Source organism: Phyllopteryx taeniolatus, chromosome 21 (assembly GCF_024500385.1).
Source record: "Phyllopteryx taeniolatus isolate TA_2022b chromosome 21, UOR_Ptae_1.2, whole genome shotgun sequence".
NCBI classification, from domain to species: Eukaryota; Metazoa; Chordata; class Actinopteri; order Syngnathiformes; family Syngnathidae; genus Phyllopteryx; species Phyllopteryx taeniolatus.
Window position 1 is genome coordinate 15,460,625 of NC_084522.1, and position 27,048 is coordinate 15,487,672.

General features: G+C 42.7%; 2 protein-coding genes and 1 non-coding gene across 4 annotated transcripts; 2 read left to right on the forward strand and 1 right to left on the reverse strand.

The window, feature by feature from the left end:
- The first annotated feature begins 110 nt into the window (after window positions 1-110).
- On the forward strand, window positions 111-11,900 carry LOC133471137 (tRNA selenocysteine 1-associated protein 1-like). 2 transcript variants are annotated; one of them, XM_061760376.1, is made up of 9 exons: window positions 115-305; window positions 1,099-1,196; window positions 1,275-1,389; window positions 1,456-1,505; window positions 1,642-1,773; window positions 4,243-4,359; window positions 10,684-10,882; window positions 10,970-11,000; window positions 11,122-11,900. In XM_061760376.1, exons 1-9 carry the CDS (start codon window positions 282-284, stop codon window positions 11,280-11,282), a joined length of 927 nt encoding a protein of 308 aa, XP_061616360.1. In that variant the 5' UTR covers window positions 115-281; the 3' UTR covers window positions 11,283-11,900. The 2 variants fall into 2 exon arrangements, with proteins under 2 accessions (XP_061616361.1, XP_061616360.1); XM_061760377.1 differs by lacking the exon at window positions 1,642-1,773 and having other exon boundaries at window positions 111-305.
- Window positions 11,901-12,835: 935 nt separating this feature from the next.
- On the reverse strand, window positions 12,836-12,971 carry LOC133471554 (U11 spliceosomal RNA). The gene has a single exon (XR_009786253.1). It is a non-coding gene; the product is annotated as a U11 spliceosomal RNA (small nuclear RNA).
- A 1,099-nt stretch (window positions 12,972-14,070) lies between these two features.
- LOC133471464 (homeobox protein MOX-2-like) lies at window positions 14,071-26,679 on the forward strand. Its single transcript, XM_061761025.1, has 3 exons — window positions 14,071-14,920; window positions 23,325-23,497; window positions 24,944-26,679. Exons 1-3 carry the CDS (start codon window positions 14,494-14,496, stop codon window positions 25,169-25,171), a joined length of 828 nt encoding a protein of 275 aa, XP_061617009.1. The 5' UTR covers window positions 14,071-14,493; the 3' UTR covers window positions 25,172-26,679.
- The last annotated feature ends 369 nt before the right edge of the window (window positions 26,680-27,048 follow it).

Below are 27,048 nucleotides of genomic sequence, written 5' to 3' on the forward strand. Positions count from 1 at the left end.
GACCATACTACTGTATCGTATTATTACGACCCTTTACCTCATTATTTTCGTAAAATCACGACTTTATTCTCGTAAAACTACAATCTATTCTCGTGGTACTTTTTCTTTCAGTCTGGCCCGAGTGACGCGTAACGTACTTCCTTTCCCGGTGACGTCATCTCGTACAGTCAGCTAGCGCGTCTGCCTCTTCTTATTAGCATGTGGATGCCAGTTCCTTTATTTCTTCGAACTTGCTTTGCCTCATAAATTCCTTTTCGAAACTCTACATTGTCGACGGCACCATGAGTACATTGTGGATGGGGAACGTAAGATCATTGCTACTTTTTATATTGTGATAAAAGTTGAAAAGCAGCATGGCGGGCATGTTAGCTAATCTTCGTACGTTGTTGACTGGGTCTCACAATAAATTTGTTAGCAAAAGCTAACTGTTTGAACTGTTTACTTTCTAACTTGACCTCACTCTGGCGTAAAAATAAAATAAAAATACTTGACAGTCTTAACGATAGCGTTGTGAATTGTTTTGTCTACTCGTTTTTTTTTGCCTCAACGTATCACAATTGCGTGCTGCTTTCACGTAATAGTCATTAACAATATGTTCCCAATAAAACAGCTTAAGCTACGTGGTTTTACAGTGTTTAATGTAAAACACTAAAATTTAATGTAATGAAATTCGCAACACGGCTACTGAATTAACTAGATTCATGGGGTTACCGACATTTTAGAAACTTCTACACCGACACCGCCACCACTACTGTTAGAAACTGCAACCACATTCAGAGATTTGGGACCCCTTGAAATATGGCCCACCAACTTAAATGCTGCAAATTGAAAATACGTGCTATTTTCAGTCAGTCACTGGTCTTTATAATTGTTATCAGTTTTCTCCTCCTCTCTTTCTGGCCACATTGGTTCACATCGTTACGTTAATAAATCCAAATGATAAACACAAAGCAAGCTGAACAAATACAGACCTAAGCTTACACAAAAACATATTTGGCATTGTGCCGTGTCTTTACCTAAAAGCATCCGCATTGTGATAATGTGACCTCATCATTTAATTGCTCATTATGTGAATACTGTTTCTATGCTGCACTGTAGCTGGACTCCTATATGGACGAGAAGTTCATCACCAGAGCTTTCTCTACCATGGGTGAGCAGGCGGTCAGTGTCCGGATCATACGCAGCAAGATAACAGGGTGAGAGTCTTAGCTTTGCATAGTTTTTGTTGTTGTTGTTGTTGTCATACCTTTTGAATATAATTTTACTTTTAACAGTGCGCCGTCGTCAAGCAGCGCTCTGGGGTATTGTTTTGTGGAGATGGCGGATGAGGCAACAGCTGAGAGGTGTCTTCGTAAAATCAATGGGAAATCCCTACCAGGATCCAGTCCGGTATGAAGAATTGTAGGGGAGTATATTAATTTCTGGTCGGGTGACATATTTCATTATTTCCTACAGCCGACAAGATTCAAGTTAAACCGAGCCACATTTGGGAAACAAGAAACTGGGTGAGATGAAATGAAGAAGTAGGATTTCAACTGTAACTTGAAAGTGACAGAGGACCACATGAGGCCAACTATCAGACTTATTTTTATGTTGACATATTGTGTGTTGTCATAACCAACCCCTTTTCATCTTTTGTAGTCAGATGTACTCTTTGTTTGTGGGCGATCTTACCCCAGAGGTAGACGATGGAATGCTGTATGAGTTCTTCTACAATCGCTTCCCTTCCTGTCGGGGAGGAAAAGTAGTGCTGGACAGCATGGGAAACTCCAAGTAAGGCCTGGTACACTCATAAAGACTTTTCAAATCAAAGATTTTTTTTTTATTTTATTATTATTTTTTTTTTTATCTTTGACAGACCCCACACATATAACGATAAAAAAATCTGGCATTTAACAGTTTTGGTCGTATTGTGTGTGGTGTGCTCCGATAATGTAAACCCTGAACACCACACACCCAAAGATTCTGTTCAAACGCCGAACTCCAAATCACACGTGATCACACGTGATATCACAAAACTGAAGAAGCCCTTCTAGCTTTGCGCCAATGTTGCCCGGACGTTCCCAAAGGTTGCTGGAACTTTATAAAATGGCATTGTCCACAATAAAACAACTTGCTTTGCTTGCTTTTACTTCATGCCATCATGCCAAAAACGACATCGGGTAAGACGTTTATTTTTATTTACAGTCATTTCCTTTTGTTGAGTCATGGCACTTCCTGACTGGCTATATTCCGTTGTTCATAATTCACAGTGTCATGACTTGGGAGAAGTCGGCTCTCCCCCACACAGACTTTTCGTCGTAAATATTGAACACGTTCATTATTTAAGATTGTCTGCTCCGACCTGTTTCGGACCCTCAAATCGGGATTAATCCACTCTTAACACACATCAAACCTAAGGACAATCTTATAGGATAATCTTATAAGATTTACAGTTGTCTGGTGTTTGACGTGCTTGGTCGGGAAAGGGCAAAATCAGCACAAAAACATGCTGATTGTCTTTATGTGTGTACCAGGCCTACGTTTTGTCAACGTCGCTGCTCTATGTAGCGATAACCAATAGAACTGGAGGACATAGTAAACTAACTATATATATATACTATATATTAGGCCCACACTGAAAAGCATAAATTGTAGAGAATTTTTATCAATGTTTTCAGAATAAAGTTGTTTTAATAAAAGGGAGAAAACGTCAATAATATAGAAAAAAGTTGTACTATTAGAGAATAGTAAAAAGTGAGCCTATTCCAACGTCTACATTTCTGAAGCTATCCTATTAAAAATAGTCATTAAAAATATTAAACATTGTCGTCAACTAGGTTAATTATGTTTCTGCAAATTTATCTTCTGAAACATAGTGTAAAAAGTGCTCAATTCCATGGGGGTGGTGTCACAATACCACAATTATGATTTCTATACTATACCGGAATACAGTAACTCGGTGCTGATGTTGAAACAATACCATGGGAAAAACCTGAAACATCATTGCAGTGGAATCATTGTGGAATCCTTATTTAATCATTTTTATTCAATCTAAATATTATGCAGTAGAGGATATCAAAGGAAATTATAATTACCGTAATTTCTCGTGTGTAATGCACAGCCATGTATAATACGCACCCCCAAAGTTTACCTCAAAATTCTGGAAAACACTTCTACCTATGTATGATGCATTTTTACAATGCAGGATGTTGCTTCTACCCATATAATCAAAATATGAAGTATTATCTGTATTTTGTTAGTTTTTTAAAATAATTATTCTGAAGTTAAACACTTTATTTGAACATGTAATACTTCCTTTTTATTTACTTGCTCTTGTTTTGAAATTCACAGCCCTGCTTTTATTTAGTAAATGAGAAAACACACAGTTGTGCTCATATGTTTGATAACCCGGGCAGTATTTGTAAGATGGGTACATTTCTTTAAAGAAAACATGAAGGGCCAGTTTAATTTTAATAGGATTCAAATTAAACTGTCAAGCTTTTCAGAAAAGCATCATCATCAAACAAAACATAACCATATAGAAATTAATGATGGTTGTTGTTCAGTCATCAGTGGTATTTAAAAAATAAATAAATAAAAAAATTCTGCCAGGGTATGTAAACTTAGGAGCACAACTGTACATATGCAGTCATACGTACCCCTGTCATATTGGAATGAAAGTGTAGGCTACACCTTTTTCATAGCCTCTAGGTGGCGCTGGCATATTAGAATGAAAGTGTACACCTTTCTCATAACCTCTAGGTCGCGGTGGCATATTGAAATGAACGTGTACCGCTTTTTCATAACCTCTAGGTGGCGGCATACATTTATGAAATGGGACAGTTCCACCCCCCACCCCCCCATTTCCCCCTATAACCATGTATAATGCGCACCATTTATTTTTTTTTACATTTTTGGGGGGGTGCGCATAATACACAAGAAATTACGCTATGTTCCAGCTTGATAAAATTAACAGTTCAACATGTTTGAACAAAAGTAAAATTAGTTTTGCAGCTGCTGAGATGTGTTGCCTTGTTTAAAATATAAATAGTGCTTCACAGAGGTGTTTTTTTTTTTTTTTTGGTCGGGGGGTGGTGTCACAAAACATACACGTGACCTATGGAGATTAATCCAGATCTATGACTACTATTAAGACTATTGTGACTATTATTGCCTTGCACTGAGTTGTAATTCTATTTTTCCGAATCTAAATCTAAACTAATGTCCATTGAAATTGAGACATTACATGTTTTTCCGTAGGGGTTGCGGCTTTGTTCAGTTCCCAGACGAGCGCCTGCAGAAGCGAGCACTGGATGAGTGTCAGGGAGCTGTGGGACTTGGTGGTAAACCTCTGCGACTAAGCTTAGCAGCTAACAAGTAAGTTTGTTTTGGGGCTATTTGCATGACGTCGTACTGGAACTAAAAACTGATATGCATAAAGTCTGCAACAAGTCGTGTGACAAGTGGAACAAAGTACTATGTGCAGATTGTTGTTATTATTCGGCATTCAAACTTTTACATTCTTAAAAAGGGAAAAGTTTGATTTAATTTGTAGCAAAACACAACAATGATCAAATGCAGCAGTTAAAAACATAACCCTGCTTTTATTATAAATAGTGTTATTTCAACTCATGCAGTATTTAATTAATTCTAACAAATAGGCTGTGGAAGCAAAATAAAATATGTTCAAAAATAAAAATATAATATTGTGTTGGTCATACAGAGCTCTCAAATGTTATGGATCGTCCGTATTTTGTACGCTAATTCATTACGCCTGTAACACTGATCGTTCCGGGTATTTTTTTAAAATCCAGCATCCGATGGGGGCAGCACGACGCTGTTTCACCGTCGAGTCACCATGACGCTTCAGACGCTGGCCAGTACAAATTTCATAAATGAATTCAATGAAATAAGCACTACTACTTTTTACTTTTACTTGAGTCACATTATCGTCAAGTAACAGTACTCTTACTTGAGTACAATATTTGGCTACTCTACCCACCTCTGGAGCGGACATCCTCTAATGCTACTCTTATGTTTAAGCAACATTTTTTCCTCATCAGATCAGCCAGTTTGTTGTGCTGTTTTTTTGCATTTTCGTGTTGAGGTTGTGGTCCCAGCGGAACCGTGACGCACACGTAAGATCGGCGACAAGAGTTGATCCGCTAGTACATCTTGTATTAGTTAGGAAACGCGCCTACAATTATCTAATTAATTTACGGATGTTAATGTTAAATGTATTAAGCGACGGGCCGATGTTAGGGGATTATGTCTGTGGCTTTCGCGAAAGCTCGGACAACAGTCAAAGCTGATACCTTAGCCCAGGCATCCACAATCCATTCACATATGGTGGCGTAATTCACCCGGCGCTGCCTCCTCGTCTTAGTAAAGCTGTGTTCGCCATCAGTCATCCATCGCTCCCACGCCGCTCGCAAATTCACTTTGAACGCCCTGTTTACACCGATGTCCAGCGGTTGGAATTCCTTCGTCAAGCCTCCCGGAATGATGGCAAGCTCCGAGTTCATTTGCTGCACTTGGTTTTTCACAGCGGCTGTGAGATGGGTGCGCATGGAGTCACAGATCAACAGGGACGGTGACGCGTGGAAAAAACCATCCGGTCTCTTTACGGACACCTCACTCAGCCACTCTCTCATTTTCTCCTTGTCCATCTAGCCATGCTGTCCTCAGTCACGTCCGCCTTTCCTCTATGTAAGCAGCGTGTCAGCAGGAAATGCTCCCAGTCAGTCAAGCGGAGCGCTCATCAAAGTCACACAACATTTACAGATTTTGGAACTCGGCGCGCACACAAGGCTTGCCGCATTATAAGGCGCCCCGTCCATTTTGGAGAAAATGTAAGACTTTTAAGTGCGCCTTATGCTCGTGAAAATACGGTACTTAATATAGTCCTGGAGGATGCATTTGGGTTTAGCCTTTGAAGTTGGTAATAGTGAAAAAGGAAGTGAAACGGACGGCACGGTGGTCGACTGGTTAGCACATCTGCCTCACAGTTCTGAGGACCGGAGTTCAAATCCCCGCCGGCCCCGCCTGTGTGGAGTTTGCATGTTCTCATCGTGCATGGGTGGGTGTTCTCCGGGCACTCCGGTTTCCTCCCACATCCCAAAAACATGCGCGGTAGGTTGATTGAAGACTCTAAATTGCCCGTAGGTTTGAATGTGAGTGCGACTGGTTGGTTGTTTCTATGTGCCCTGCGATTGTCTGGCGACCGGTTCAGGGTGTACCCCGCCTCCCGCCCGAAGATAGCTGGGATAGGCTCCAGCAGCCCGTGACCCGAGTGGGGATAGGCAGTAAAAGAAAATGGATGGATGTTAATGTTAAATGTATTCAGCGACGGGTCGATGTTAGGGGATTATGTCAAAACACAGAATGAACTAACTTCAATTTTAGAAATGGGCAATAAAAACAGTAAAATATTGTACTTAATATTTTCCTGGAGGAGGCATTTGGGATTAGCCTTTCAAGTTGGTAATAGTGAAAAATGGAGTCCATCCATCCATTTTCTACCGCTTATCTGGGTCGGGTCGCAGGGGCAGTAGCTTCAGCAGGGACGCCCAGACTTCCCTCTCCCCAGCCACTTCATCCAGCTCTTCCGGGGGGATCCCGAGGCGTTCCCAGGCCAGCCGAAGGATGTAGTCTCTCCAGCGTGTCCTGGGTCGTCCCCGGGGTCTCCTCCCGGTGGGACATGCCCGGAACACCTCACCAGGAAGGCGTCGGGGAGGCATCCGAATCAGATGCCCCAGCCACCTCATCTGGCTCCTCTCAATGCGGAGGAGCAGCGGCTCTACTCTGAGATCCTCCCGGATGACGGAGCTTCTCACCCTATCTCTCAGGGAGAGCGGAGGAAACTCATTACGGCCGCTTGTATCCGGGATCTTGTTCTTTCGGTCACGACCCACAGCTCATGACCATAGGTGAGGGTAGGAACGAAGATCGACCGGTAAATTGAGAGCTTCGCCTTTCGGCTTAGCTCTTTCTTTACCACAACGGACCGATACAAAGTCCGCATCACTGCAGACGCTGCACCGATCCGCCTGTCGATCTCCCGTTCCATTCTTCCCTCACTCGTGAACAAGATCCCAAGATACTTGAATTCCTCCACTTGGGGCAGGATCTCATCCCCGACCTGGAGAAGGCATGCCACACTTTTCCGACTGAGGACCATGGTCTCAGATTTGGAGGTGCTGATTCTCATCCCAGCCGCTTCACACTCTGCTGCGAACTGCTCCAATGAGAGTTGGAGGTCACGGCTTGATGAAGCCAACAGAACCACATCATCTGCAAAAAGCAGAGATGCAATACTGAGGCCACCAAACTGGACCCCCTCTACGCCTCGGCTGCGCCTAGAAATTCTGTCCATAAAAGTTATGAACAGAATCGGCGACAAAGGGCAGCCTTGGCGGAGTCCAACCCTCACCGGGAACGAGTCCGACTTACTGCCGGATATGCGGATCAAACTCTTGACTCCGGTCGTACAGGGACCGAACAGCCCGCATCAGGGGGTTCGGTAACCCATACTCCCGAAGCACTCTCCACAGGACTCCCCGAGGGACACGGTCGAACGCCTTCTCCAAGTCCACAAAACACATGTAGACTGGTTGGGCAAACTCCCATGCACCCTCGAGGACCCTGCCGAGGGTGTAGAACTGGTCCACTGTTCCACGGCCAGGACGAAAACCACACTGCTCCTCCTGAATCTGAGATTCGACTTCCCGACGGACCCTCCTCTCCAGCACCCCTGTATAGACCTTACCAGGGAGGCTGAGCAGTGTGATCCCCCTGTAGTTGGAACACACCCTCCGGTCCCCCATCTTAAAAAGGGGGACCACCACCCCAGTCTGCCAATCCAGAGGCACTGTCCCCGATGTCCACGCGATGTTGCAGAGGCGTGTCAACCAGGACAGCCCCACAACATCCAGAGCCTTGAGGAACTCCGGGCGAATCTCATCCACCCCCGGGGCCCTGCCACCGAGGAGCTTTTTAACTACCTCTGTGACCTCAACCCCAGAGATAGGAGAGCCCGCCTCAGAGAACCCACACTCTGGTTCCTCATGGGAAGGCGTGTCGGTGGAATTGAGGAGGTCTTCGAAGTATTCTCCCCACCGACTCACAATGTCCCGAGTCGAGGTCAACAGCGCCCCATCCCCACTATACACAGTGTTGGTGGTGCACTGCTTTCCTTTCCTGAGACGTCGGATGGTGGACCAGAATTTCCTCGAAGCCGTCCGGAAGTCTTTCTCCATGGCCTCACCGAACTCCTCCCATGCCTGGGTTTTTGCTTTAGCGACCACCAGAGCTACATTCCGCTTGGCCAGCCGGAGGGGTGAAAAATGAAGTGAAACAGACAATTATTTTAGTCAGTTCTTTTCCAAAATGAGCATGCATAAAGAGGAGGATGCTATTCATGTGGCACAGCTTGAAGCAGGCATCAGGCGCAGATGGAGATGGGCCTAGTTGAAGGCCAAAACAAAAAAGCAAAGAAATTCTGCTAATTTAATTTTAATCTTACATTTGTACATCAACATGTACTTGAGCGGTGTAAATAAGTTTTTCTGCATGAATAATTATTATTATTATTATTATTTTTTTGCCTTATTGTATTCTTCAGAGTGGCGGCACGGTGGTGACTGTTTAGAGCGTCTGCCTCACAGTTCTGAGGACCGGGGCTCAATCCCCGGCCCCGCCTGTGTGGAATTTGCATGTTCTCCCCGTGCCTGCGTGAGTTTTCTCCGGGCACTGCGGTTTCCTCCCACATCCCAAAAACATACATGGTAGGTTAATTGACAACTCTGAATTGCCCTTGGGTGTGAATGTGAGTGTGAATGGTTGTTTGTTTCTATGTACACTGCGATTGGCTGGCAACCAGTTCAGGGTGTACCCCGCCTCCTGCCCGATGATAGCTGGGATAGGATCCAGCACGCCCGCGACCCTAGTGAGAAGAAGCGGCTTTGAAAATGGATGGATGGATACTCTTCAGAGTCTTCCAGATTGCTTAATTTATGTTAAAATTAAAAAGATTCTGTGCGGGGGCCCGGGGGATCTCCCCAGATGCCCCTACAATGTTTTTTTTTGTTTTTGTTTTTTTTGTCACCTTTTTCATGCCTTTGGTATTTGCATGTCTGTGTTTAAGTGGGCCACAGTATTGGAACATGTGAATGATGGGTATTTCTAGTTGCTCAGGTGTTGCCTTTTCGATTGATTGCTTAAACATTAGATCGTGCTTGTTTTTGGCTTGGGTTTCACTTGTGAAAACTGAATTCGCTGTTAAGCAAACATGAAGACCAGAGAGCTGTTTATGGGAGAAAAGCAAACCATTTTGAAGCTGAGAGAAGCGGGAAAATCTGTCAGAGCTGTTGCACAAACATTGGTTATAGCCAATACAACAATTTGGAATGGTGTACTGAGCAACAGACATCGAACAGGTCGGCCAAGATTATCAACAACAGTTGATGACAGAAACATTGTGAGAGCTGTGAAGAAACACCCACAGACAACAGTCAGTGACATCACTGCCAACCTCCACGGGGCAGGGGTGAAGCTATCACAATCCACTTTTTGAAAAAGACTTGGAGAGAAGAAATATACTGGCTATACCACAAGATGCAAACCACTCATCAGCAAAAAGATTCGGGAGGTCAGATTGTAGTTTGCAAAGAAGTACAGAGATGAGCCACAAAGGTTTTGGAACAAAGTTTTATGGACTAATGAGACGAGTAACCTCTACCAAAGTGATGGGAAAACCAAAGTATGGAGAAAGAAAGGATCTGCTTATGATCTAAAACACACGAGCTCCCCTGTGAAGCATGGTGGAAGTAATGTCATGGCTTGGACTTGCATGGCTGCTTCTGGAACAGGCTCACTAGTCTTTATTGATTATGTAACACACAATAGTAGCAGCAGAATTCTGTAGTCTACAAAACCATTTGTCTGGCAATTTACAGAAAAATGCATCCAAACTAATCGGGAGAAGCTTCATCATGCAACAAGACAGTGACCCAAAACACACTGCCAACACAACAAAGGACTTCATCATGGGGAAAAAGTGAAAGGTCTTAGACTGGCCAAGTCAATCACCGGACCTTAACCCAATAGAGCATGCATTTTACCTCCTGAAGAGGAAACTGAAGGGAGAAACCCCTAGAAACAAAAAAAAACTGAAAAGAGGCCTGGAAAAGCATTTCAAATGAAGAATGCAACAGTCTGCTTAAGTCAATGGGTCACAGGCTTGATGCAGTTATTGCAAGTCAGGGTTATGCCACCAAATATTAATATTGTTCACTTTAAATTAATTTAATGATGTGTGTTCCAATAATTTTGCTCACGTGAAAAATGGGTTGCTTCAAACAAAAAGTGCTCTGTCCTGAGTTGTTTAACACATCTAGATGAAAATACCAAGAAATAAAATCTGCAATTCTGAACTTTTGTCTCATCTTTTGATCGGAAACCCAAATTTCTTCAGTATATAACAAAAACAAAGGATTTGACCTTGCCGTTACAATAAAAAAAAAATTGAAGGGGACAGTGGGAATATTTTAGTAGGTCCCTGTGAACTTTGATCGTTTTAACATTGTATTTAAGTCATTTTTCAACATGTAAGCACACGCTAGTATTTAACAATTGAAACGACTGAGACCTGTTGCCAAAATGTCCCAGAAACTCTACCAATGTATTTTTCTTCGTTTGCAGCCTAAGGAACAGACCACTGCAGCCTGAAACCAAAACATGGCCGTCAAGCACCTCTTACACGCCAACCTATGACCACTACAGCCAGTACCAGCAGCAGGCGTATCCCAACTATTACTCCTCCTGGGGTTACGATCAGACTGCAGCAGGGTACGGCTACAACTATCCACAGTATGATTACTCACAGTATGCCCAATCACTGGTAAGCCCTTATTCCATTTTTTTATCCGACGTTCATATTTTTTGTCAATAGCAATTTTGGCATCATGTTTGACTTTGTTTTAATTAGGAAATGGACCTTCAAGATGATGGACTTGAAGGTTTGTGTGCAGATTGATGCTGGCACTTTATGAACACAATTGCTCATTGGCACTCAAAGCTATTTAATCACATTGAAATGAGAAAAGGGTGTGCTTCATTAGGCAACTGTCTGTGTTTCAGATCCATCAGCGGAGCTGGATGTGGTGGAAACAAACAAGAGGTTCATAGAGAACAGCGAAGAACTGTATGATGCTTTAATTGACTGTCCGTGGCGATCAGCAGAGTTCTCATCAGAACAGGACCAACTGGTGGAAAGCATACCAGATCCACTTTGCTACTAAAACTGGATGCAGTTGCTTCATGTGGTTTTATGTAAAGGCTTTTGACAGTGTGGACCTTTCTTAGAACAAAGGCAATATTTTGTAGTTTTTGTTCATAAACTTGTGGGGCACACAATTTTGTTAGTACAAATGACAATGCTTTTTCAATTCTTCATTTGTATTTACCGGTATTTTGCATTTAAGGTTTTTGGCCACCAAATCTAAGCGTCATGTTAAAATTATTTTGTATGTAGACCTTCCAACTCAGACCCACCCAAGAGGGAAAAAAAGAGAAATGAAGTACTAACATTTGTATTTGTTTTGTTTCTTTTGTGCGCATTAAATCTCAAATTGAGATTCTGTTTTTGCGTTCCAGCTGTTGTTCAAAAGAATGTTGAATGTAATTTTGAGGGGATTTTGGTGCTTTCCTCAAGGGTACAGTTGCTCAACATAAATGGGTTCTCCCTTACAGAGTTGTTAGAAAACCTCGTTTTCTTTTAGAATTTATATTTTCTATGTCGCACTATACTACAAAATATTCTCACTGTCCCACAAATGATGGAAATTGATAGCAAATGAGATTTGTCATTGTGAACATAATGTAATAAAAAAAAATGCTGCTCTTACACAACAGTAAAATGGGAGGCATGTGTGTATATATAAGTGAGCTGGACCCAGTCCCTACTGACTTGGCACACTAGACTGGTTGTCAGCCAATTTTGCACAGCACATATAAGACAAATGTCAATTCAGACCATCATTCACACATAAGGACAATTTAGAGTCTTCAACTAACCTAACATGCATGTGTTTGGAATGTGGGAGGAAGCTGGAGTACCCTAAAAAAAAAAAAACGTCACGCTGGAAGGCCTGAGCTGAGATTTGAACCCAAGACCCTGAGGCAGGCAGGCTCACTACTAGGTAAATGTGCTGCACATTCGAACTTATTTCAAATGAAATCACATTACTACATACCTTTAGTAATTCCCAAATCGGCCACTTTTATGAATTTTAAGTATATTTCTTTCCCTATAAAAAAAAATGAAGCGAAATATTTTGCGATTACGGTACACAAAGAACACCAAAAAGTAATCATTGGTACATTGTGTCACCACATTTGTTGTCTTACAAAACACTGGTGTATGATAATAGATGAAACTTTTCTTTTTTCAAAATGTACACTCAGTGCAGCTAACTTGTTGCAACTTTCGGCTTGTCCCACGATGGGTCGCCACAGCATGATTTGTTTAGCACAGTTTTTACGCTGGATCAACCAAACGCTTAAATGGCCTACTGAGGGTGAGAAATGAAAAGTTGACCTCCAGCATTGTGGTGGGTGATGTAGGGAGTGTAAAACTATTATTTTATTGTTCAGCGGATTGATATTTTTGTTGTTAGCGGCTATACATCTCGAGTGTTCTGGTTTGATATTAATTAATAAACATGACGTCAATTTGACAACATGTTAAAAGTGTAGCCAATCCCAATAGTGTGCTACGAGTCAAACGACTGTGCAGAAAGGCCAGCACAATCAGTTTGAGAATGTATTTGTTTTTTATGTGAACAACATTTTGCGGGACACTGGAACAGTCGGTTACCAGCTTTCCCAGTTCTAAAAATTGTGCTTCCGAAATCTCTTGATTTAGATTCCGCGAACAGCGCCCAATGAAGGTTGCTGTTCGAAACACTAACGTTGTTGAAGCCCTTTTATCGTTTCGTTTTGATCGTTTCACATATGTGTGAGAGTAATACGTTTCTCTATCATGGTGTCGCAACGATGGCAAAATAAAATTGTTTTTATTTTAAAATGTATAAAAATATTAGTATTACAAATGATACATAATAATAAAAATGCATACAATAGTGGAGTTATTGTCAATATATAAGTTTATTGGAACGATGCAAAGGCTATTGAAGTGCATTATGGGTAGAAATTCAAGAGCGACCTAATTTCCTTGGTTTTGATTGGTTGATTTTACTGCTTGGCTACGAATGGAGCCCTGCGACTGGTTGCTGACCCGTCTTGTACCCTGGACAAACAGCACCGAAATTGATGGTTTTTTAAAAACAAACAAACTTGTGAAAAATATTTTTATGTTATTTTATTTTAGCACAGCGCCATTTAGTCTGTTGCTTAAAAAAGCGTGACTTTTGCAACGTTTCTGGTAAATATCGCGTTGTTTGTAAGAATATCACTCATATATCAATGTGTTCACTGCGAGTGTTGCGTTTAGTGACATACAGTAGTCCCACAACGTATTGGACCTCACGAGCTACATTAAATATTGGATTATGTTTCTTTTTTTTCGTTGCCATTAAGATTAACCACGATTAATTTTGACGTCACGCTGATGTTGTTTCCAATTGCCAAAAGAGGGTGCCATATTCTTCTGGAAAGGTTCCCGAAGAATTCTTCACTGCACACAGGTTTATTGAAAACCAATAGCTATGCAATCAACCAACAATTACTCCCGTGATGTCCCTGAAGAGAAAATTAGCCACATAAAGAATGCAGTCTGATCACAGTTGCTGTCTTCAAATGGAATATTTCTGGTTAACGCATGGTCAACTCGACTGTACAACAAATGTTAATTCTGTTTGACCTACAATTTAGTGTTCTAGAGTTGAGTAATTGAGTTTGACACCCCTACTTTTAGGCATCTAACTGAGGTATAGGTGGATATTTGAGTTGCAAGTCGTCAAAATTATTAGGAGGAAAAGGTTTTAAGGAGGAAGCGGAGTTGCTAGCAAGTTGTGCATCACATACATTAGAAAGCATCACATCTCCATGTGAGGTCCTGAATGGTGAAATCAAATTGTCTTTTGAGAGAGCGTGGTTTGCATTTATTGTGCATTGTTAAATAACTAGGGTCAGTTACAGTGAGGCAATGACCCAGCCTCCATCTCAGGTTACAACTTGCATGTAGCATTCTCCTCGGCCACCTCCTCTCCCGCTTCTTTCCAGCACAACTTCTGCTTAAGTGGTATTGACCTTCCTTGCTTTCATCAGTGAGCCTCTTCGGCCTCTGTTTACTTGTTTAGTTTGTCAGGCTTAGCCTTCATTTTTCAGAGCCATAATCTGCCACCCTGTAACTGGATTTTGTTGGGAATTAGGGGGATCTGGAGATCTGCAAAGGCAGCCGTCATCCCTGATTTCTTATTTCTTACTTGTCTGGAGTGGCTGGTTTCCTCTTAACAGGCTGGAGTGAGGGTTTGGTGGCGTGCCCCGGCCATGGATCACTCCCTTTTTGATTATCTCCGCAGCCCTCACACACCCGCTCAGGACCTGCTTCCTGCCATTACGCAGTTGCCTCTACTCAGCCACAGTAACTTCTCACCTCCCTGTGGCTACCATAGAGGAGAGGACAATGACATTCTTGATGATACAGCTCAGCAGGTCCAACCTCACCAGCAGCAGCACCAGTCCTTCCCCCCTCAGCAAGAAAATGACCCGTGGCACATCTCTCAGCAGATTCCCTCTCCTAGCGCTCCGAAAAGTACCAGTTTGCCACCACTCGAGAACCCCGCTTCGGAATTGTGCTCCGGGGATCTAAATGTGTGTGGTACCAAACCCAGTGGGGAACCTACGGCAACATCCTGTGAGGAGTACAGCCAAAAGAGTCTGTCATCGGAGGAAGCTGACAGAATGACTCCCAAAGGTAAGAATGAAGGTTTGGGCAAGAATGCGATAAGGTTATCTGTCATATACAGTGAGAGGAAAAAGTATGTTGAACCCCTTCACTATCTTACATTTCTGCATAAATTGATCATAAAATATGGCCAGATCTTCATCTAAATCACAACAATAAACGGTTTCATTAAAATAATACCACACAAAATGTTTTTTTTTCATATTTCTGTAGCGCATAACATGTAAACACTCACAGTACAGGGAGGAAAAGGTAAGTGAACTCTTGGTTGAGCCTCCTGTGGCAGCAATAACCACAACCAAACATTTCCGGTAGTTGCAGATCAGACGTGCACAATGATCAGGACGAATTTTGGACCATTCCTCTTGACAAAACTGTTGCAGCAAGATTACAGGGATGACGTGTGAATAGCTCTCTTGAGGTCATACCCCAGCATCTCAATCGGGTTGAGGTCAGGGCTTTGAGTGTTGTTGATTTGCTTCTGTGTTTTTGGATCATTGTCCTGTTGCAACATCCATCCTCTTTTGAGCTTCAACTGTTGGACAGATGGCCACAAGTTATTCCGAAAAATATATTGATGAACTTGTGAATTAATTTTTCCATTGATGTTAGCAAGCTGTCCAGGCCCTGAGGTATCAAAGCACGCCCATGCCACGACGCTGCCTCCACTCTGCTTCGCAGTTGGGGTAAGGTTTTGATGTTGGTGTGCTCTGCCACATTGTGTTTTGTCTACCTCGCAAACAATTCAACTTTGATTTCATTTGTCCACAGAATATTTTGCCAGCAGTGCTGTGAAATACCCAAGCGGTCTTTAGCAAACTTCAAACGTGCAGCAATGTTTTTTTTTTTAGACAGTAATAGCATCCTCCTTGGTCTCCCAAGAACCCCATTCTTGTTTTATGTTGTATGTATGGTTGTATTTGTCAGAGATATTGGCATGTGCCAGTGATTTTTGTCGGTCTTCAGCTGAGAATCTAGGTTTTGTTTGTTTTTTTAACCTTATTCAGCATTCTGCACTGTGCTCTTCCAGTCATCTTTACGGGATGGCCACTCATTTGAAGAGAAGCAATAGTGCTGAACTTTCTCCATTTATCGACAGATTGTCTAACCGTGAACCGATGAACGTTAAGACTTGTAGAGATACTTTTGTAACCTTTTCCAGCTTTATACAAGTCAACAATTCTTAATTGTAGGCCTTCTTAGAGCTCTTTTGAGGAAGCATGGTACCACAGTAGGCTATGCTTTTTGATGAGACACTTCTAAACTGTTGTTTCTATTGGCCAGAGCACCTTTAAACGACACCTCCAATCTTGTTTCATTGATTGGACTCCAGGTTGGCTCACACCACACTCTAATTAGCTGTTGGAGAATCCGCAGCCTCAAGGTTCACTTACTTTTTCCTCCCTGTCCTGTGAATGTTTACATGTTATTTTGAATCAAAATATGAAAACATAATTGCTTGTGTAGTATTCGTCTAAGCAGACTGTTTGTTGATTCTTGTGATTTAGATGAAGACCAGATCAGACCAGACCACATTTTATGACCAATTTATGCAGAAATTTAAGAAATCCACACTTTTTCCATCCCACTTAAATTAGGAATGTTTTTCTACTTTTGTTATCAATCTTCTTCACTTTCCCTTAAAAATATAAACGTTGGATTCTTCAAATCATCTTTTGAGATGAACAGATGTTTGGCTCTACTGCATAACATTGTCTATTTAGATGAGAGAATTATTGATTTGAAGTTCCTTATTTTTCCTTTTCAAAATAGAATGCCATTTTAAGCTTCCGCCTGAGCCAAGGCGCAGACCTGAAGAAAATGTTTTTGTTGAAATACGGTTGAATGCATGTATTTCAATTATAATATTGATGTATGTGTTGTGGATATTTTTGTCAGTAGGATATACAGAAAAACAAAGTTATGACAAAAGAACGTGAAAACTCTTTGTGCCTAGAATTGAAGACAATAGTTTGAATGAAACAGTTTTATTCATGATTTGAGTTCATTTGGTTTATCTCTTGTAAGAAGAAAAAGATAAAGTTGATCAACTTTTTTATTTACAGCCACACTATTAACAGTGGAGTCAATGTTTATTTAAACCCAAGTAATTGAACATGAGCTTGTTTAAAAATAGTTACAATCCTATATACTGTAGTTTGTGTTCATTGTGTCCACAGAGTATATAGTTGGTTAGTCCAAACAGTCAGTAGGTTAAAAAAAAACAAAACAAGCGCAGGTTAGTTAACAGAGAAATAAAACCTCATTCTGGGAGGTTTTTGTTAACAAATTACAACTGAGACAAACCCGGAAAGGGAACGTCCCATTTCACAGACATTCTTAGAAATCCCACGGCCTTTCTTGGCAAGACCCGCCCCACTTCAACATGATTGGCTCCTGCATCGCGGGAAGGCTAGGCTACGCAGATGTAATGAGATGTCCATCCCAAATATAAAATGTAAAACAAAGAAGTTTATTATGGTTAGAGTTAGGACTAGGGTTGGGGTTAAGGTAGTTTAGGATGAGTTAAGTTTAGGATTATGGTGTTTAAGGCTGGCGCACAACGAGTTGTTACATCTGCGTAGGAGATGGAGCCAATCATGTTGAAGCAGGGCGGGTCTTTCCGAGAAAAGCCGTGGGATTTCTAAGAATGTCTGTGAAATAGGACGTTCCCTTTCCGGGTTGTCTCAATTGTAACTTTTTTCGTCTTTTGTAAAAATGTTTCTGCTTTTGTTAATGCGTTTTCTGAAATGCAAAAGTGTTTTGGTTTTTGTGAATTTGTTTTCTGAAATTTTTGGGCCTTTGTGAATTTGTTTTCTGAAATGTAAATTTGTTTCATAATTTCTCAGTGATAGTGTGAATGTGAGTGCGGGTGGTTGTCCGTGTCTATATGTACCCTGCGACTGACTGGCGACCAGTTCAGGGTGTAGTCCGCCTTTCGCCCGAAGGCAGCTGGGATAGGCTCCAGCGCCCCGTGACCCTGACCAGGATAAGCGGTGTTGAAAATGGATGGAATTTGTTCTATTGGTTCGCACTTCCAGGCCACCGTACTTTGTATTTTGAACACATAAAAATAAATCAATGAAAAGTACAAAAAAGACTAAAAAGGCCATATCCAGGAAGATTTCACAATTTTGTCTTTAAATCAATTAGCTACACTGACAAGCGGTTTTGGAAATATTGCCATGTGGAGAATTTTCTGATTCCCTGGGAGAGACATTTTGTTGACTGAACCTCTGGAAAAAAAATGAGGAAGCTGCCAGCAGCCGAAAACCACATCCAATTTTTGAACCTAACTTCTTTGGCGCTGAAGCCAAAGTGTTATGGGAAGTACTTTTTTTTTTGTGTTTTTTTTTTTGTACTTCATATCTGTAAGTAGACCAACTGATTTTTATTTATGCCCATATTACAGTGCCCTTTACTTATTTCCATGGTCATGTGGTCTGAAACACATTTTTTGATTAATACAGGCAGAAACATTTTCCGGGTATAGTTAAAAATACAAACACGGATTAGCACGAGATGGAATGCACAATATTACCAAAAGTATTTGGGTCATTTTCATATAGTCATAGGTAATAATGACAATGTCAGTTGAAAAAAACCCATCCATTTTCTGAGCCGCTTCTCCTCACTAGGGTCGCGGGCGTGCTGGAGCCTATCCCAACTGTCATCGGGCAGGAGGCGGGGTACACCCAGAACTGGTTGCCAGCCAATCACAGGGCACATAGGAACAAACAACCATTCGCACTCACAGTCACGCCTACGGGCAATTTAGAGTCTCCAATTCATGCATGTTTTTGGGATGTGGGAGGAAACCGGATTGCCCGGAGAAAACCCACGCAGGCACGGGGAGAACATGCAAACTCCACACAGGCGGGGCCGGATTTGAACCCGGGTCCTTAGAACTGTGAGGCTGACGCTCTAACCAGTCGCCCACCGTGCCGCCTGAAAAAAACCCAAAACATTAAATTTTGCACATTTTTGATGCTGCTTTTGTTTTATATGGGTATGTGTCTCCCATGCTGAAATAGCCATGCTTAAAGTCCAATTTTCAAAAAAGTTATTGATGATTTAAAATTTTAGGCATTCATCGTAAAGGCATTCCTTATTGACACCAAATGGTGCTGGCCCACTGAAAATGCACTTGCATTTGGGCAGCCGTGGCCCAATGGTTAAGATCATCGCCTGCCACCGTGGGGGACCTAGGTTCAAAACCCCGACTGGACCATCCGCCAACATCCCCCGGACTCACGGCTGTGGTGTCCTTGAGCAAGACACTGATACCCCGAAATGCTCCCCGGGCGCTTCAGCTGCCCCCTGCTCCAGTGTGTTCCACTAACATGTGTATGTGTTCACTGTGATGGGTTAAATGCAGAGAACAAATTTCGTGTGCATGCATGCATGTTCATGACAATAAAAGATGATTCTTCTTCTTCTTCTTCTTCTTCTTGCATCACGGTTTTCTCCGGGCACTCCGGTTTCCTCCCACATCCCAAAAAACATGCATTAATTGGAGACTCTAAATTACCCGGAGGCATGACTGTGAGTGTGAATGGTTGTTTGTTTCTATGTGCCCTGCGATTGGCTGGCAACCAGTTCAGTATGTGCCCCGCCTCCTGCCCGATGATAGCTGGGATACGCTCCAGCACTCCCGCGACCCTTGTGAGGATAGGCGGCTCAGAAAATGGATGGATGGCATTAAAAGTTAGAAAAATATTTGTTTCTAACATCTTCCCATGGGCTCACCACCTGTGGGAGGGGCCATAGGGGTCGGGTGCAGTCTGAACTTGGCAGTGGCCGAAGGCGGGGTCCTTGGCGATCCGATCCCCGGCTACAGAAGCTGGGTCTAGGGACATGGAATGTCACCTCTTTGCCAGGGAAGGAGCCCGAGCTGGTGTGTGAGGTCGAGAAGTTCAGACTAGATATAGTCGGGCTTGCTTCCACACACGGCTTGGGCTCTGGTACCAGTCCTCTTGAGAGGGGTTGGACTCTTTTCCACTCTGGAGTTGCCCATGGTGATAGGTGTCGAGCAGGTATGGGTATACTTATGGCCCCCCGGCTCAGCGCCTGTACGTTGGGGTTCACCCCGGTGGACGAGAGGGTAGCCTCCCTCCGCCTTCGGGTGGGGGGGACGGCTCCTGACTGTTATTTATGCCTATGCACCAAACAGCAGTTCAGAGTACCCACCCTTTTTGGAGTCCTTAGAGGGGGTGCTGGGGACGCCGTCTTTCTGCTGGGGGTGACAGTGAGACTTGGAATGGAGTGATTGGGAGGAACGGCCCCCCTGATCAGTACCCGAGTGGTGTTCTGTTATTGGACTTCTCTGCTCATCAAGGATTGTCCATACCAAACACCATGTTCAAGCATAAGGGTGTCCACAGGTGCACTTGGCACCAGGACACCCTCGGTCGCAGTTCGATGATCGACTTTGTGGTCTTGTCATCGGACTTGCGGCCGCATGTCTTGGACACTCGGGTGAAGAGAGGTGCGGAGCAGTCAACTGATCACCACCTGGTGGTGAGTTGGCTCCAATGGTGGGGGAAGATGCCGGTCCGACGTGGCAGGCCCAAACGTATTGTGAGGGTCTGCTGGGAACGTCTGGCAGAATCCCCTGTCAGAAGGAGTTTCAACTCCCACCTCCGACAGAACTTTGCTCATGTTCCGGGGGAGGCGGGGGACATTGAGTCCGAGTGGACCATGTTCCGCGCCTCTATTGCCGAGGCGGCCGACCAGAGGTGTGGCTGTAAGGTGTGGCGGCAATCCCCGAACCCGTTGGTGGACATCAGGGATGCCATCAAGCTGAAGAAGGAGTCCTATTGGGCCTTTTTGGACTGTGGAATATTTCAAAGACCTCCTCAATTCCACCGACACGCCTTCCCATGAGGAAGCAGAGTCTGGGGTATCTGAGGCGGGTTCTCCTATCTCTGGGGTTGAGGTCACCGAGGTGTTTAAAAAGCTCCTCGGTGGCAAGGCCCCGGGGGTGGATGAGATTCGCCCGGAGTTCCTAAAGGCTCTGGATGTTGTGGGGCTGTCCTGGTTGACATGCCTGTGCAACATCGCGTGGACATCGGGGACAGTGCCTCAGGATTGGCAGACTGGGCTGGTGGTCCTCCTTTTTAAGAAGGGGGACCGGAGGATGTGTTCCAACTACAGGGGGATCACACTCCTCAGCCTCCCTGGTAAGGTCTATTCAGGGGTGCTGGAGAAGAGGGTCCGTCGGAAGTTGAATCTCAGATTCAGCAGGAGCTGTCCTGGCCGTGGAACAGTGGACCAGCTCTTCACCCTCGTCAGTGTCCGCGAGGGTGCATGGGAGTCGCCCAACCAGTCTACATGTGTTTTGTGGACTTGGAGAAGGCGTCCGACCGTGTCCCTCGTGGAGTCCTGTGGTGGATGCTTCGGGATTATGGGGTACCGAACCACCTGATACGGGCTATTCGGTCCCTGTACGACCGGAGTCAGAGTTTGGTCCGCATTGCCGGCTGTCAGTCGGACTCGTTTGCAGTGAGGATTGGACTCCGCCAAGGCTGCCCTTTGTCATAACTTTTATGGACAGAATTTCTCGGCGCAGCCGAGGCATAGAGGAGGTCTGGTTTGGTGGCCTCAGTATTGCATCTCTGATTTTTGCAGATGATGTGGTTCTGTTGGCTTCATCAGGCCGTGATCTTCAACTCTCATTGGAGCGGTTCGCAGCCGAGTTTGAAGCGGCTGGGATGAGAATCAGCACCTCTAAATCTGAGACCATGGTCCTTAGTCGTAAAAGGGTGGAGTGCCCTCTCCAGGTCGGGGATGAGACAGGCGGATCAGTGCACCGTCTGCAGTGATGCGGACTTTGTATCGGTCCGTTGTGGTAAAGAAGGAGCTAAGCCGAAAGGGACTGCTGCCCCCGCGACCCGACCTCAGATAAGCGGAAGACAATGGATGGATGGATATTTCTAACATTTCTTTTCTTAAAACTATGACATTTTGATGAATAGCAACTGCCAATAATTCAAATACTTATCAGTACAATTAATTAATTTATTGCTCACCTGCCTTGACTCACATATGAACTTAAATTACAACCCATTCTTAAATCCAACCATCCATTTTTCCGTGCTTAATATGACACCAGCCCACCCTTTGCAGTTGTTACATCTTCAACTCTTTTAGGAAGGATTTCCACAATGTTTAGGGGTGTGTTTATGGGAATTTCTGGCCTTTCTTTCAGGTGCGCGTTTGTGAGGTCACATGCTTATGTTGGATGAAAGGGCCTGGGTTTCAGTCTCTGCTCAAACTCATCCAAAGTTGTTCTCTTTGGTTGAGGTCAGGACTCTGTATTGGCCAGTCAAGTTCATCCACGCCGAGCTCTCTCATCCATGTCTTTATGGGCCTTGCTTTGTGCACTGGTGCACAGTTATGTTGGAACAGGAAGGGGCCATTCCCAAACTGTACCCACAAGATTGGGAGCATGCAATTGTCCAAAATATTGGCCCCTTAGTTCCAGTGATAGGAGCTCTGAATAATTCAGCATACTAAGAGATTTTGGACAATGGCTGGGGCTTATTTGTTGAAGTGGACGAGGAAGCCCCACGATTAATTTTGGAACTTCAATCTGGGCAGAGGCAACTGTTTGAGGAAATACGGTATTCAAAATGTAAAGATGATCCCTGAGGGTCAAACAGCTCAGATTTCACTCTTTATTTATTGCAAATGCTTAACAAGCTACAGTATTTATAACTATAGGAATTGAGCTTTTTTTTAAATACGGTAACTTGAAAAAGGAAAACATATTTTGTTGTGTTGTTTACTGTATCACTATGGTCATAAAATATGTATTAGTTCATAAGTGTTACAAAATAATTGAGGTGGTTTGCCAAAGAGCATTGTTCATCCGCAGTCCACAGTCAAAATCATGTTGCTGGAAATATAAAATTTGTAATTAACAATACTTTTTTTTAAAAAATCTCTCCCTACTACATAACAATTTGAAGGAGCGTGCTTTCAAATGTTAAATTCAATAGATGGCCGCTTTCAATAACTTATTACTAATTTGTTATATGAATTGTGTTCAGCTATTGTCTTTTAGTTATTTGCCAAAGACTGTTTGGAAACATTGCAAATATAATTTACAATGGCGGTTGAATAATTTGGAGTGCAACTGTAGGTAGAAATAAACTAGACCTAGTCAACAACATTTGTCTGTAAAAACACACACAGCAACTCTATAACTGTATAACTAATATATGTGTGCGTATAGGTGTGCGTGTGTGTGTAGATATATTGAAACTGTATAATCTGTATAAGATAAAAACCAAAACAGTGAGGATAAATTCCAAATCCTGTGTTTTGTTATTATAACTGTACCCCCTTTTTCCTCTCCTCCCCCACTCTTTGGTAGACTGACTGGAAAATGTTCTGCTTTTCATTTCAGAGTCCCAAGACGGGGGCTATAAGTCAGACATGATCAACAAGCCCAGAAAGGAACGCACAGCCTTCTCAAAAGAACAGATTCGGGAACTGGAGTCCGAATTTGCTCACCACAACTATTTGACCAGACTGAGACGCTATGAAATAGCAGTCAACCTCGACCTCACGGAACGACAAGTACGGTACCTGTTTATTTCAATTAGTTGTGAGGCGTTAGAAACACAGGAACATGTGCAAATCTATTAAAATAATTTCTCATTTTGATGGGAGTCAGTGAATGCAAATGCACAAGCCTTGACATTTTATTATTGTAGTGGTTCAAATTTCATGACGTATAGGACGAAATCCCACTCAATGTCCCATTCGCAGTCGCCCTGTTGTAGTCTGCCTTTTCCATTTTTTTCAGATTATATACATATGTTATACTGCTGTTGTATTAAGATGGATATTCTATTGGAAATGGAATTCGACAGAAGGAGGTTTGAGAGGCAACAGACAGAGAGAAAAGAGAGACCCGACGGAAAAATAAGCAACAGCCTAACAATGCTATTTGACAACAATAACAAAATTATACATAGGAGTCGGATTTAAACTTTATGTAGACTGGGAAAGGCTACCGGTGTGTGGTGGGAGGGGCTATTCAGTGTCGATCACCCCTGGAAAGAGTTGAGTACAAATTAACCGGCCCTCCACTGCAAATCTCTCCTCCAGTTGTGATAGGCTCCAGCCAATGGTATGACCCTGAAAAGTATTCATGGTAAAGAACATTGGAAGGATGGGTAAACTGAGGGAACTAATCTAGCCTGTGACACCATCACAACCACCTTCTACGGAGACCAAGCAAGCAATTGATGACCTGCACCGCTGGAGCTTTGAGGGCCTGGGGATGGACCAGAAATGGAAGCTAGGCTATCTTCGTTGCCAAAGATGAGCAATGCACAGGTCTGCTCTGGCATGAAACTGACACTGGTGGGCTATAATGTTTTGTTAGCTGGTGTAACTAGTCCGCAATAGTCCAGTTGATGGTACACTTCAGTTGCTTATAATAACATCACAGCCACTTTTACAATTATAAGCTCTCATCCCTATCTACAGTATATTGTACCTTACTAACCTTTTTTTTCTTTCTTTCTTTCTTTCTTTCTTTCTTTCTGAACAACTGAACTACATACAGTATACAGTATGTTGTCCTCTGTTAAAAAAAATATATATACAGTACATACACCTGTATATATATCCTTTTTTCCCCTCCATCTCAACCCAACTGGTCAAGGCAGATGGTCGCCCTACACAAACCATGTGACAGTTTTCCTTGCATGCATGTTTTGGGGATGTGGGAGGAAACCGGAGTACCCGGAGAAAACCCACTCAGGCACGGGTAGAACATGCAAATGCGACACAGGTGAGGCCAGGATTTGAACCCTGGTCCTCAGAACTGTGAGGCAGATGTGCTAACCAGTCGTCCACCGTGACGCCCAGTCGGTCATGTGAAGTTAAATTCGTTTTTTGAAGAGCATGGTCCTAGACCTGCTCATGTAAAAAGCATTGAGATCACCTTGTGATTTAGCCCAAAGTAAATACAACTGAATTGACTAGACCTGACTTTATTTGCAATTCCCTCAGGTGAAGGTGTGGTTCCAGAACAGGAGGATGAAGTGGAAGCGTGTTAAGTGTGGCCAACAGGGGGCAGAAGCACTTGAAAGAGAACTAAAGAATGTCAGAAAGGGGATATTGTTGCCGGCAGAGATTTCGGGTATTGAGGGACTACAATGCTCAGCGAGCTCACCAAGAACAATGACTGATGATGAGAGCCCAGACAGCGACCTGAGCTCAGAAAATCCTTACCTATGACATTCTTTGGTTTCGTCCTCAAGAAGGTTTTGCTGGATGGTGTACAATATAGGAGAGTCTGTTCAAACATTTTACTGTGTGTACTGTATGACATTCCTTTTAAAAATGTCTACCGTATGATATAACCTGCTATAAGGGGTCATCTGCGCCCTGTGACACCATCAAGTGTCAGTTCTTGGACCCCTCCTGTTCAGCCTGCATATGCTACCCTTGGGTCAAATTCTTCAGAAATTTAATTTTGAGTATCATAGCTATGCAGATGACACACAGTTATACCTAGCAGTGTCTCCAGATGACTACAGTTCAATTGAGGTGTTGTGTCACTGTCTAAACAGATAAAAAAGTGGATGAGCCAAAATGTTCTTCAATTAAACCACAACACAACTGAGATAATTGTTTTTGGCAATAAAGAAAAGAGGATTGCTGCGTGTAAATACCTGGAGTCACTCTTTTTAAAAACCAAAGACCAAGTCCGAAACCTTGGTGTACTGATTCTGACTCTGACCTGGCTTTCATCAGTCATATCAAATCAAATACTAAAAGCGCCTTCTACCATCTGAAGAACATATCCAGAGTGAAGGCTTCCATGTGCCAAGCAGACCAGGAGAAGCTCATCCATGCTTTTATCTCCAGTATACTTGACTATTGTAATGGTCTTCTGAATGGACTCCCACAAAAGAGCATTAAACAACTGCAGCTCCTTCAGAATGCTGCAGTTCAGGTTCTGACCAGAACAAAGAGGCCAGAGCATATTACTCCAATTCTAAAGTCTTTACACTGGCTCCCAGTCATCTTTAGAATAGTTTTTAAAGTTCTGCTACTGGTTTATAAATCACTAAACGGTTTAGGTCCTGAATACATGAAAGAAATGCAAATGGAATATAAACCCAGTGGGGCTCTGAGATCTACAGTCTCAGGTCAAATAGTGGCGCACAGTCCAAAGGAAACAAGGTGAAGCAGCATTTAGCTATTATGCTGCACACAAATGGAATAAGTCGCCAACAAAAGTGACGTCAGGCCCAAGTGTGAATTTTTTAAAATCCAGGTTAAAAACTCTTCTTTGTTCTCATGCTTTTTAGAGCATTTCCACTTTTAAATTATATTTCTTGCCCTGTATGCTGTTTTAATTGTACGTTTTTTCCATCTTTGTTTTAAAAGTGAATAAGCTGTTTTTTTTCTTTGTTTTTAAATGCTTTTAATCATGTAATGCATATTGAGTCACCTTGTGTCTGAAATGCGCTATATAAATAAATTTGCTTTGCTATCTGCTATTTTATATATATTTTTTTTTTATGGGTGGGTTAGCGTCCAAGACGGTAGCTTCTGGTCTGCTTGGAACATGCAAGCCTTTACTCTGGATCTGTTCTTCAGCTGGTAGAAGGCGGTTTGATTTCGTGATTGAGTTGATATGACTGCTGAAAGTCAGAGCGGAATCTAAAATTGGTTCTACTCTCAGATTTCAAGGAATGTACTCAGTTGTTGTGTTTTTGAATGTTTGCATTTTTTCACTGGACATATGTGTTTTATTGTATTTTTATTTATTATTATTATTATTATTTAAAAAAAATATAAAACGTGTGTCTTATAAATAAATGCAGAAAAGATCAGAGAAAATTGCTGATTATTTCATGTATTTTCAAGGAAAAAAATACTATATCGGGATATATCGTTGAAATTACTTATAGTGGGATATATATCCATACATAATTTTTTTTCCATACCGCACAGCACTAAGCAAAGCAAAGCACATTTATTTATATAGCACATTTCATACACAGGGTAACTCAATGTGCTTAAAATGATAAAACGATTTTAAAACAAACAAACAAAAAACTGCTTATAAACACAATACAACTAAAACAGCGTACAATGCAAGA

Coding starts and splice junctions, on each gene's coding strand:
- LOC133471137 (XM_061760376.1), top strand. CDS start 282: ATGAGTACATTGTGGATGGGGAAC. Junction 1,197..1,274: donor ATACGCAGCAAGATAACAGG/GTGAGAGTCTTA, acceptor TACTTTTAACAG/TGCGCCGTCGTCAAGCAGCG. Junction 1,774..4,242: donor GACAGCATGGGAAACTCCAA/GTAAGGCCTGGT, acceptor GTTTTTCCGTAG/GGGTTGCGGCTTTGTTCAGT.
- LOC133471464 (XM_061761025.1), top strand. CDS start 14,494: ATGGATCACTCCCTTTTTGATTATCTCCGCAGCCCTCACACACCCGCT. Junction 14,921..23,324: donor TGACAGAATGACTCCCAAAG/GTAAGAATGAAG, acceptor TTTTCATTTCAG/AGTCCCAAGACGGGGGCTAT. Junction 23,498..24,943: donor TCGACCTCACGGAACGACAA/GTACGGTACCTG, acceptor CAATTCCCTCAG/GTGAAGGTGTGGTTCCAGAA.